General features: G+C 40.4%; 1 protein-coding gene across 3 annotated transcripts in view; it reads left to right on the top strand.

Moving 5' to 3' along the window:
• TMEM131L (transmembrane 131 like) overlaps positions 1-13089 on the top strand; it is a 138759-nt gene that overhangs the window by 93264 nt on the left and 32406 nt on the right. For all 3 annotated transcript variants that reach the window (XM_089670437.1, XM_089670436.1, XM_089670438.1), the window contains 5 exons: positions 3998-4140; positions 4224-4410; positions 5822-6007; positions 6587-6736; positions 7228-7859. In XM_089670437.1, coding sequence (XP_089526563.1) covers positions 3998-4140; positions 4224-4410; positions 5822-6007; positions 6587-6736; positions 7228-7859 — 1298 coding nt within the window. The remainder of the gene's footprint in view (positions 1-3997; positions 4141-4223; positions 4411-5821; positions 6008-6586; positions 6737-7227; positions 7860-13089) is intronic.

The raw sequence follows: 13089 nt of genomic DNA, 5'->3' as shown, positions 1-13089 counted from the left end.
GCCATCGTCCGTAAAGGATTCTGAACAGAATATTAAAAATGAACATTTTATTTATGATTATATTCATTTGTCCAATTACACTTGAGCCCCTGAAAATGGAGGGACTGTATAAAAACCGGTTGCAGTTCCTAAAATTTGTTGTTGATATTAATTTTCAAACCTTGAATTAAAAATGAAAGTCTGCACTTCAGATTTATTTGGATTGTTTCATTTTAATTTATTCTGGTGGCATACAGAGCTAAAAGTATGGAAATTGTGACTGTGTCCAAATATATATGGACCACCTAACTGTAGAAAGTGTGTGTTTTATATGTGTGTGTGAAAAATGGAAAAATCATGGACCCATGGGCAATCCCACTCGCCTCAAACGATCCAAAGCTCCTATCGCCGAATAATTGCCCAGATGGACAAAGGGGAAGATGAGACCAAACCGCTGTATGATCTCCTGAATTTCAAGGAGAAAAGGACAATCGACACTAAAATAATAAATACATTTTAGATCTATATCCTCAAAAAAAAGACTAGTTCATTGAAGTTAAACTATTACATACCGTTCATAGCAAGGATCATTGCAAATAAAGTAGTTCTGGTAGGTCTGCTGGAGCTGGGTGCAACAATCTTATAATTGTATATGTGAATAGGTAGGCGCTGCAATGATTATATAACACAGATGAAAAAGAGTGAACTAGCAATATCATAAAACAAATGGTAGTCCTGAACAAAATATGAATAGTGAACATAATATATTATGGTGACCGTCCCATAAAGGTGTAGTCCCATAGACAACAAATATGCTCTTTCGCCACGTGCAGACAGTAAGTGAATTTCTCACTCACCAGAAAAAATTGACCCTGGTTAAGGTGGTCAAATATCGCTTTGTCATAAATATGGATGACCAGCAACAGGCTTTCCTGGATCAGAGCTCCTGGTCTCCTAATAAGAGATATGGATCCAGGGGATCAAAGATGACTACCCCAAGTTGGGTGATCACAAGACTCTGGGTGCACAAATGGTGGATGGATTCACCATATCAGGCTCTCCTCAAGATAAAGGTAATGCTCCAAACAGCTCAAAAAACCAAATGAATTAAATTGCTCAAAGTGTAGTATTCACTGAAAATAGCATAACAAGACAGAAAAGTATCAATGCATTCACATGTATTGGTGCCCATAAACCAGCAACAGTCTATGCAGCCTGTGTTTGTATGTATACCAATATTGATGGTTGGAGTGTGTTCCAAGCCTCGCTTTTGACAGGATGTGACGTCACGGGAACCCGGAAGTGACGGGATCACGCTTCTATGGATGTTTTGCCTGGCAGCGTCCTCAGGAAGTGACGTACTGCCATTACCGCCACATTGAATAGGAGTAGAATCATGTTGATTAGACTGCTCCAAAAACATGGCTAACTCAAACGATAGGGGCAAAACAATGCTATGTGTATAGCGGCTGCATAAACTGCTGCGGTGTACAAAAAATGGGGACCTTTTAAGACATATAGGTATAAAAAGACAATGGGAACATATGCAGTTAAAAACATAAATAAAACCTATTAATCTGTCTTGGAATAAGTAACTATACTGAGACATGGACAATCATTATATAAGAGTAAACACCCTCAAGGCAGATCGGATCAGATAAAATAAAACAAAAATCAATCCGTAAAAATAAGGTAAAAAAACAAAGCACAAATAAAAAAAATTGCAATTCACATTTATATTTGAGTGCCAAGCATTCTAGATGTATGGTACTGATAATTTGTAGGAATCTCAATCACACTACTATCTGTCCATAGATCTATATAGATCTCTACCACCCCTTTTTTCTTTCCCTTTTCCATCCACATTTTTGCATAGATGTTGTTCATATAATTTTTATAGGTCTATATTCACATTTTGTACCCCTTTTTTAAAATTCATTTTTAAACTATTTTTTCCCAGATTTTTCTTGGGGTTTTTTTTTTTTTTTTTGTGCTTTCATTTTTTGTATTTTTAGTATTTTTATTTGCATCTTTATTTTGTTCACCATTACCATTTGTTTGATATTGCTAGTTCACTCTTTTTTTTCATCTGTGTTTTATAATCATTGAAGTGCCTACCTATTCACATATACATTTGTTTAAGTGCATTTCACTTTTTAGGGGCAGCTGTTAACTTTTGCTGACTTAGAGCGGGCAACATTCACTATTGTTTAAATTATTCACTCATTTAGGTGCCACAATATTGCTTTTTAAAGCAACAATCTTATAGCCAGCATGAGCTGACTTGTGTATCCCTCCGACCCTGCCGGTAAATGGATTGTAGTGACAATTTGAAGAAATATGGTCTAAATAGATAGTGTATGTATCCTGACTTTTGATTGTGTTTATATGTTGATTGTGCTTCTTTCCCCCTTTGGGCTATCAAGCCATCCCCTTTCTATTTTACACTATGGGAATGCATCAGCTAAATCAATACAGCTGTGTTTTTACAGCCTTTGTCCCCATAGAGTAACAGACAGTTCCCACCACATGAACAAATCACTGGTTAATAATGCCAGAGTACCTGTGTGAATGAGCCCTTAATTTTTTTTTTTTTTCTACAATTTGTTTATTTTTAACAAATGTTTTAACAACCCTGTTATGAAGGGGTGGTTGGTGAAGCATCAGGGGTCTAAACAGACCCCCGATGTCTTACTTTTGGAACAGAGAAAAAGATTGATGACATAGATCACCAGTCATTTCTCTGCAGTCTCCGCTGCAATGCAGATGAATGAACAGGAAGAAGCATATGAGTGAACAGGAGGTGCTCTATACAGAGGCTCCTGTTCATTCACAAACTGAGACCTGGTAAACCGTTTACTGTGCTTAAGTTACAAATGAACACAGGGAGTCATCACTGTGTTCATTCAGGAAAGGAAGGGGTTTGTAAATATGACATATTTACAGGCCCTCCACTCTCCATCCTGAAATGATCCCCCTGTGTGCCCGCAGTGAATAACAGCCAGTGGGAGTGAGAGAAGGGGTGGCAGTTACTTAAACTGATCTCCTGTGCTCCCCCCACAGCAGATGAATGCTGGCGGAAGAGAGAGAAGAAGCCATCTGTGCCACGGGGGAGCCAATGGGTAATCAGTTTCAGGGATTTCCCTGCACCTACTAACCGATTTAAATTCTCTTAAATCATATCTGTGCTTTCTATGGAAATTAGAAAAAAAATCTAAATATATTGAAATGATTAAAGGTTATTGTAAATAAGAGAACAGGACTGACTTGGACTAGCAGTGAATTTCAATTAGGAAACTTAAGATGCTAGATCTAAGCTATAGGTGATAAAAATGGGACACATTATACAGAACAGTTAATAAATGGTTAAATGCTTGTTGAGCAATGATAGAATGATTTGCAGAGGGCACTGAGCCTAATGGGCACTGGCAGTGTAAGGGGGATAATAAGCAAAGATGCATAGGATAGATGAATGAGTGCTACTTGCATATTTATTGCTATCTCCTATATTTAATGAAAGCTGCCTGACTGGATTTTTTTCTCTGCATGTTAAGGGCATTCCAAGTAAGTAATCTGTGGTATTATAAATCATGTCACGCTTCTGGGCTACTTGGGCCACTTGGTATTGGGGGCTAATATTTTGCTGTGCCAGGCCATTATTTTTTGGGTTGGATTAGTACATTTATAGAGATTCTAGGCCCAGGGACTTGCCTAATAATGGTACAGCAACCAGGGAAGTGGGATTATTTTCAAAGTAGCTATTCTACTCCAGACAAGATATGAATAGGACTTTAATGAAAATAATGTATTAACATAAACAAATTTGCCTTTACAACCATTTTAATGTACAAAAACCTTACAATAGCAGTGCCCCCCGCTTTTATTTTGTAGGTTCGGGCAAAATTTCAGTTGAACGTTTAGAGGGAAAACCCTTAAATGCTATATCAGTTGACCCAAAATTGACTCAAAGACCCTAAATTTTCACTTTAATATACTCTAAGTCTATCTTTCTTGGCAGAAATAATTTGACTTTTCTGGATATGATCACCGTTGAGGGTCTTGGAGCAAGAGAGATGCTGCGTGTTGGAGGAAGACTGCCAGGAGTTAGTGGTTCCCTTCGATTCAAAGTCCCAGAATCCACGCTAATGGATTGTAGACAACGTATGTAATTTTCTTAATATTGGTTTTCACTGTTTCACAAGAGTGTAAAACTTACAAAACATTTTTTTTTAATTTTTCTGCAGAGTTAAAGGATAGCAAGCATGTTCTGTCCATCACAAAAATGTTTAAGGTTGAAAACATTGGCTCTCTGCCTATGACTATTGTGGCCATGAAAATTAATGGATACAACTGCCAAGGGTTTGGGTTCGAAGTTCTAGGCTGTCATACGTTTTCTCTTAGCCAGAATGCCTCACGGGAAATCAGCATTGTGTAAGTGTCCATGTTTTCATGATGATAGTCTGTCAGCTAGGCATAAAGTAAATGTCATATCTATTGATTTCAAGTGTGCTTATTAGTGCAATAAAACAGATTTACCAGTACTTAGTTCTGCCAGCTAGCAAAAGTACCTATTATACCTGTTGCCAACTGTCTAACTCATGTGAGTCTTGACGTCTATGTGCTGCACATATGTGTCTGCAGTACGCTGCTGTTCTGCACTCACTGTGTGGTGCCAGCACACTAACCAGCTTTCACAGTTTGACTGGGAAGGAAATGGAAGAAGAAGGCACTTCTAAGTGCTATAAGTCCAGTAACTTTAAAGGAAATGGTTAAAAACACTTACAGCAAAAGTAAGGGTACAGGCTCATCAGTGTATCATCGTAGCGGGGCCCTTGTCTCACTGTGAAGCAACCCATAGTGCTGGCCAGCAGCTGTGCCAGTACATGTCATGCATAGGGGAAAAAGGAGGTGCACTAATGCATTACTGTCTAGGCCATGCAAAGAGGGAGGAGGTGGTGAAGGGGTTAATAAACTGGTTACATACAGTGGCAGGATGGGAGATGAAGAGGTTAATGTGAATGTGCAGGATCCAAGGGAGCTGTAGGGTTAAAGTAGAACTAAAAGGAATTTTTTATTTTTTTTTAAATTATGAATTTTTGGGTAGAGGAAGGAAAGGTCACAGCCCCCTGTTAGTTTTTTTTTTTTTTTTTCTGTGTCCCATTGGGAAAATTTTACTTTCCCATAGCCAAAACAGAAACTTAGAGGCAATTCCTCTAAAGTGAGGGAATCCCTGATTGTTATTAAGGTCACCAGAACTAGTGTCCCCACTGGAAGATTACCACTGGCGCTTTCAGTGATAACCGTAAACAGGACAGATAAAGAGGGTGCTTATCTCTAATGGGAGCGCAGATGGCAATAAACAAAAGATTTGTTCTAATCCCCTTTCACTCTGACCGCAAGTTGAAAAAAAGAAAATTACCTTTTTTATTTATGTAAACCACTTTATTACATTGTGACTACTATGAATGGTAATCGCATCAGTTTGGAGCAATGTGTCTGTGTGTCAGGCGTTTAGTGGCAGCTCGGTATACAATGATATGCTGGAGGAATAGCTGCCTGCAGTCCTTTTTCCTGAGTATGATTGCAAACTGTATAATCGTAGCTGGTGGACCTCATAAATTTGCAGTGAACGGTCTTGTCTTTCAGTTGGGAAGGTGAATTCTTCATGTTTACCTAGATGCCTGCTTGCTAAATCTGATGCTAACTTTAATTTAACTATGTGGATCTACATTTCAACTTTATGAACTTGTTGGAAAATGAGCATATCATAGTCTATTGTTGTGTCTTGCTATAATTTGTACACAGACAGAAAACTAACGGTCTTTCATCTTGCACTGGACAGGTTCATTCCAGACTTCACATCATCCTGGGTAATACGTGAACTCACACTAGTGACTGCTTCCAATCTGGAGTTTCGCTTCACCCTCAATGTGACTCTCCCTCATCACCTGTTACCCCTGTGTGCTGATGGGGTGCCTGGGCCCAGTTGGGAAGAATCTTTCTGGAGACTAACCGTCCTCTTTGTTAGGTAGATAAAGATGGTCTTTTTAAGTAACTTTCCTGTATGCTTCTACCAAGCAGTTGGTTTCACAACTGTTTCCTTATGTTGATGTTTATCAATAGTAACACCCAGTGCTTAAAGTGTCCGTATTTTAACTATAGTCATAGCAACCAATGGGGCCCAGGGACAGAATGGGCATGGCAGGAACAGGTGTAGTCAAGTTCCAGCTCTTTGAAAAAATATTTGGTGGAACAGTGTGTGATATCACCGAGGTATGCAATGACATCCTGTCCATCTTTGCGCGTATGTGATGTCAGGAACAGTATGTTTGCATGTGCAGCACTACAGGCCAGTATCTCTCTGTAGGTTAGCCTCCCCACATGGCAGGATCCCATTTGTTGCCCTTGTTTACTGTTCTTCCTGAATAGTGTTCAAAGTGTTGAAAAGAAGGGGCATGTACATTTTGCTAGTGGGCTCCATTATTTGGTTGGCAGTTACGTACCATTATCTTTAACATCAGCATGTGAGATAACAAGAAAAATACTTTATAGTCAACCCATATTTTTGTAAGTGATTTGTTTATTTTATTTTTTTTTTGTTTTGCAGTTTGTCTCTTGTTGGAGTTGTTTTAATTGCCTTTCAGCAAGCACAGTATATTCTGTCAGACTTTTTAAAGATAAGACAAAGAAACAACTCCAGTTCGTCTCCCCAGCAGAATTCTAGTGCAGTTGATACAATCACCTCAGAATCCTACAGGTATGTTTGAAATTCTTTTTTTTTTCAGTCTAGCAAAAACTATACTGCTTATGTCTTGAATTATATTAAGAGCTCCCACTCTGGATGAAAATAGCTTCACAAAATAGTGAATAAACAATATGATCATAGCTTAAAGTGGTTCTAAAGGCATGAGTTTTTTTTTTTTTAACCTAATGCATTCTCTGGGGGGAGGGGGCAGCCTTGGTTTCATTTACGGGTGGTAAAATTATAGGGATCACTAAAGGTAAACTATCTCTTGAAAACGAAACCATTTCCAGAGCAGGAGCCCTTTAACGGGATGAGAAAAAAGGTGAGTTCTTTGTCGTTTTCTGCTCCCAGTGTAGACTTGTAAACTTTGTGTACTTGGCTACATATGTGGTTGTGTCAGCCCTGCTTTTTCTCTAGAACCAGATTTTCATTGTGTTGCAGATTAAAAATTGTGGCTGTTATGAAGTTTTATAATGTACTACTTTTTGATTGCACCATTACAGGGGCAGCTGTAAAAGTTTTACTGACTCCAGCAGTCCTCCTGATAAGGGGAAAGGAAAAGGCTACTTGGCTGTTGCTGCTGCTGTACCGGTCCGCAGCCAGAATGCATCCAAGAGGGGTCCTGCTACTTACAGCCACTCTCAGAAGAAGCAGCACAAGTGCTCTGTGTATTACAGCATAAAACAGAAATCAAGCAGTGTAGTCACTAATACAGCAGCTTGTGACACAAGCCAACCAATCAGTCCAGACATGCGACCTCCCTCTCCAAAAGACTCTACTTATAGTGACGCCCTAGCTGAAAAATGGACAGATTTGGACTCTGTAGACAGCATGGATACGGGTAACCAAAAGCACTTAACTGGCTCAGACAACAGTCTGGGTAAAGAACAATCTGCACTGCTATCCCCCCCATTTCTCCCACAGAGAACTGCATATGAAAGCACTTTTAAGGAGGAGCCAACAATTAGTATGTTTCCTATGGAAACGGCTTATAAAACGTCAGAAAGCATGACTGAGCCTAAAAAGAACTTTTGTGATTTTTCTTCTGTATCCAGTAAATTACCTGAAGACCTCATATCCAGGAGTCTGCATAAGTCACAGACTGAACCACAGATTGTTCCTCGGAAGGTGGAGGGTAATTTTTTTTGTATTCTTATTTCCATTGTTATTGCAAAAAGCACTTGTTAAAGATGAATTTCCAGGCATAGTATATTTTTACAGCTTGGACCAGTGTAACTATCGAGATTTAGACAGGCGCTATTCTGTGATTGCTTTGAACCCTCTGAATGAATGCAAAGCGTTTTCTGATTGGATAAGGTATAGAGCGTGACATCACTGCCCCTCCACCTTGTCCAATCAGACAACACTTTGCATTTGTTAAGAAAAATCATTCTCAGGATGGTACCTGTGCTAAGCAGCTGACTTCCTCTGTTCAGAATGCATCAGGCCAGCCACTCAGCACGGGACCCGAAGGTGAATGGAGATCACTGGAGTACTGTGTCTGCTTCCTTGACTTCCATCTACCAGGGCCATTGGACCAATGTAACTATGTAAAAAATATACCATACCTGGAATTCATCTTTAATGATGCTCTTAGATATTGGCTTGCTTTTGGATGATTATTAACTAATAAAACACAGTTTTTAGTGTATGAGGGAGTGGAGTGCCAAGTGGCTTTGCAGATATAGGGGTCAATTTGCTAAAGGTTACTGCATGTGAATACACTGTCACGTGACTCATTTGTATAAAATATCGCATGCTGTAACAAAATGTCCAATTCACAGAAAAAAAAAATTAGCAAAATTAAAAATGTGTCAGTAAATACTGCAAAAAAACATGCAGTAAGCTGTTAAGTCCAATTCACAAACAGAACAGAAACTAAAACGATGCGATATTTATCACCAAGGTTTTCCTGGCAGTATCAATTGCGGTATTTTTTCAGATGCACGCCAGACCCAGAATCCCTTAGGATTGTGAAGGAACCTGCACGCCTTTTTTTTCGGGTGTGGGGTTTTGCCTTAAAATCCATACCAGACCCAAGGGCCTGTTATGGATTGGGTAGGTGAGGGAGCCCGTCCCCACACTGGTTTTCATCATTTGTAATTGCTGGCATGTTTTTTTTTTTTTTTTCATTCAACTGTCAGTGGGACACCTGCTGACAGCTGATAAGTCAGCTGCAGTCGGCTTCCTTAACCAGTTACCATGCAATTAAATTACCGCATGAAAATATGCGATAATTACTGCAATACACATAATGTACCGCAAGAGTTATTTACTGCAAAATTCTTTGTGAATTGCACATTTGCAAAAAAATTTACCGCATTTTTTCAGTCGTTATTTAACTCTTAGCGAATTGTCCCCATAGTCATCTTACCTTTTTTTTTTTTTTTTTTCCCCCTGTGCTTTCAGAACTCTCATGACATGAACATTTTATTGTTTACAATCAGCTTGTCAGCAGTCTTTGCTATCTGATAACATTTATATTCAGGCTTTTTTGAGCAATTTAATGCTGGTGAAAGTGCAGGCAAAATACCTCAGATCTAAAATCCTTGCAGTCATTGGCATTCTCAAAATGTAGCATTTGTTTTTCTTTCATCGAGGGACACAGAACAAGACCGTCGGGTACTCCTGCCTACAGAAAGATTGGACGCTGGTAAAAAAAAAATTGTGGACCCAGCCCACTATAACCCCTCCTGCTTCAGCATACCTCAGATGTATACTAGTGTCCTAGGAGGATGAACATCTTTTCTCCTCTTTGCAGAGAAAAGGTCTAACCTTTTTCATCACTATCCTTTTTTTTAAATTCTAAACCAGACTCCTGCTTCATGCAGGTATCTGGTTCTGCCTCTCCTCATCTTTGGAGTGCTGTACCTAGATCCTGCTAGACCATATTTTTGAGGGGCTAGCCTGATATGTAACATTTGGGCACTGGCTTCTGCATTGAGGTGTTCCTAGGCCTGTGCGTACAGGTAAGAGTCGGCAGAAATGCACTTTACGGGTCCAGACCCATTTCATTGCTTTAGAATTATCCTCCTTGGAAGACCTGCCTTGTGAGTCAGCTGTGTAGAATGTCACAGGAGCTCCATGCTCTTTTTCTCCATCATTCAGCCTTAGGGAATTACCTTCACATTGCTGCTCCTACTGCAAGAGATGGGTGGAGCTCTTCTCTATGCCTGCCTACAGTGACTAGGTTCCCTTTGGCTGCCTGACCCTAAACCTGCTTCACAAGCACCCAGGATAGTGGGTACCTGAGGCCTTGCCTTATACCCTGAGCACATTACCTTCCACCTTGTGGTGCCACATGTCTGATTCTAGACACACAGGGAAGCTGTACCTGGTGCCTTCAGCTCACACTTCACTAATTGTTCTGGGCCTGCCTTCAGTGTCCCTCCTGAAATGCCTGATGCTGATTGACCTAGAATTTCTGCTCTTTTAGTCTACACCATCTTTGGTGTCTTCTTTAACTCGGTTGTGGCCACTTCTCCGCTCTACCCAGGGAGGATATGACTGCAGTCATGCAGGACTTTAAGCCACATAGCATTTCTGATTGCTGAGCATGACTGCAGAGGCCATTAGATGCTTGGGTGCAAGTGCTGGATTCCACAGGCTATGAGTAAGGGTTTTATTTCCAGCCCCCTCCCTGATTCATTGCTTCCAACCTTCTTCTGTCATCACACAGCATAGCAGATCCTTATATAAGCCCCGGTGGACCTTCTGGTGCAGGGTGTCACTGCTCCCTGTCTCTATGGCAGAATGATTCAGGGGTTCTACTCTAACCTGTTCTTAGTTCCTAAACCTGAAGGGGACATCTGTCTCATCTTGGATCTCAAGGCTTCCAAGGTCATTATTTAGGCCAAAAAATTCTTAATATAATCCACCCAGTCTATTAGAGCTTTCCTTCATTGGGGAGACTTTCGTGCCTCTGTGGCCATCAAGCATGGGAATCTGCATATCTGTTTTTTGTTTCGTTTTTTTGTGGATCACCGATTCCTTTGCTTTGGGACCCTCTGCACTTAGTTTATGGTCTTGCCAATTGGCCTGTTATTTGCACTGTGTGTTTTCACCAAGGTGCTCTGCCCCTCTGCTAGCTTTGCTGCACTCTCAGGACATCCACATTGTGGGATGTTTGCACAGCCTCCTGCTGAAGGTTGAAACACGTTGTTGACAGGTTTGACCGTGCTGAGGTTCGGCTGGATGCTAAATCTTCAAAGGTCAGCACTGAAACACTCATTGCTTGGAATGGAAAAAAAAAATAGAGGTGCTGGACTTGAAACTATACATAAACCATCACCATAGACAATGATGGATCATAAGAGGTTAATACAGGACACATATGGTTTGGCTCTCCATTTATTTCAAAATTACATCTTAAATTTTTGGTGAATAACTCTTAACCTCCAACTTGGATAAAACCAGCAACGTTGTCGGGCTACAACCAAAAGCTCTGGACTATGCGTTCCCAAATGTCCCCTAAACTCAGTTAAGCTACTTGACGACAAGAGGTTAGTGGCAGGCAGAGATTAAACCTCCTTCTACTGACACTAGTCTTCTGCTGCTGAGCTACCTAATTAAAATGCATGACTGAATTTGATGACTTTTAAGTGCTGCCTTGAAAAAATGCCTGCCTGCCACTAAGCCCTTGTTGCTAAGTTGCGTAACAGAGTTTACATGCTTGTCCTGTGCTTACATGTATGTTGGGTATAAGTTACAATCTTCCAACCTGGAGGGGTTTATTAGCCCAGCCTGTGGATTTAATTTACTATACTATCGATGTCTTCATAGAAATTACTTCATGTGAAAGTTCAATAAAATTTGAGAGGGACATGTTCTATCATTTGCATAATCTGTAATGTTTGGGGGTTACTATAGTGGGCATTTGGTGATATGTGGTCTGGACCTTGTCGGTGTAGTCTGACAACATTTGTCAGTTTTATCTTGGTTGTGGATTAGGGTTTGTTATAAATTATAAGATGTATTTTTTGGGACTAATGGTGAGCCAAACCACAAGAGTCCTGTTTTCACTTCTTTTATGTTTCATCACTGTCTATAGTGATTTATGCTGAATAATTTTTTTCTATTCGGGACACTATCTGATTTAGATGCATTTGGTAGGCTGTATTTTTGCTAGATGTTTTCCCATATTAACTTTCTCTAGCTCTGGACTTGAAGCTCGACTTTCTTCAAATACAGGCTGGTAGTATTTCATCAATTGGCTCTTGGCTGCTCAGAATACAGGAAGTGAGAAAACAGTCCCACAGATTGAGAAGTATACATAAATGGCAGAAACTCAAGTGCCAAACAATCAGTTCATACATTTTATTTTTATTGTCTTATAAGTGAAGTCACAGCCAGTGCAAAACATTAGTCAGCGTGTTGTAGGACCAAAATAATCCCCGTTCATCAGGGCTCAGTTTGCTTGGTAGAGTTCTATTTTGGTCTGTGGGGAAAAAAACCTCCTGGATGGATTTCTTAAACACAGGCACATGTTTAGCGCTCAGTGGCTGTATAATAGTTGCTGGTTTCCTTAAGGTTTTATCAAAGTCCATACTGGAACTCTAGCAACCTAACCTGAGTCCTGATGAAGGGGTAATCCTTTCCCACCAAAATGCTGAGGATATATGGGCATTTGAGCTGATTGTGAGGAGTTTTTCTACTGTTCATCAATTGGGATATCTGCATCTAATCTTAGACACAGCTTAAGGCATAGTTTTTCTTACCCAGGAGAAACTACAAATTCTTCACTCCCAGACTCACTTTTCACTCCAGGAATTGTCCAACTTGCTTCTACGTAAAAGTCTTAGGGCTGATGGTACCCTCCTTCTGGGCAGTCCCATCTGCTTAGTTCCACTCCAGGACCCCTACAACACAACACCTTTATGTCATGGGACAAGCCAGTCTAGTCCATGCTGTTGGCTCAGAAATGTGGCTCTGAAGTCAGAATTCCTTTGGAACTTCTAGAAGATTCTCATGACTGCCAGCCTGTTGGACTAAGGCAACGTTCTGGCAGTTTTGTTGGTGCTGGGAACTTGAACATTGGAGAATTTCTTCTACCTATCAACTTTCTGGAGCGTTGGGTGATTTGGTTTTACCTGCAACCCTACATCTCCCGGCTAGAGGGTCAGCCAACCTGAGTTTAGTCTAACAATGCCACAGAAGCGGTGTACATCAGCCATCAGGAAGTAACCAGATGCACCAGCCTTGACTGCCATCTTACAGGCAGACTTCAGCCTCCAGGGTCTGGATGCAGTGGAGTACTCTCTATACCAGGAGGTGTTACAGGACCTGTGTGTCAGGTTGGGAACACTGGATGTTGACTACCTAGCTTCCAGGTTCAACATTAAAGTTTGTCTCAAGGTACATAGATC

The sequence above is a fragment of the Staurois parvus genome, unplaced genomic scaffold (assembly GCF_062004578.1).
Source record: "Staurois parvus isolate SC_StPar_1 unplaced genomic scaffold, SC_StPar_1.0 ptg000090l, whole genome shotgun sequence".
NCBI classification, from domain to species: domain Eukaryota; kingdom Metazoa; phylum Chordata; class Amphibia; order Anura; family Ranidae; genus Staurois; species Staurois parvus.
Note: the sequence above shows the minus strand (reverse complement) of the source record. Positions and strands in the feature narration are given on the sequence as shown.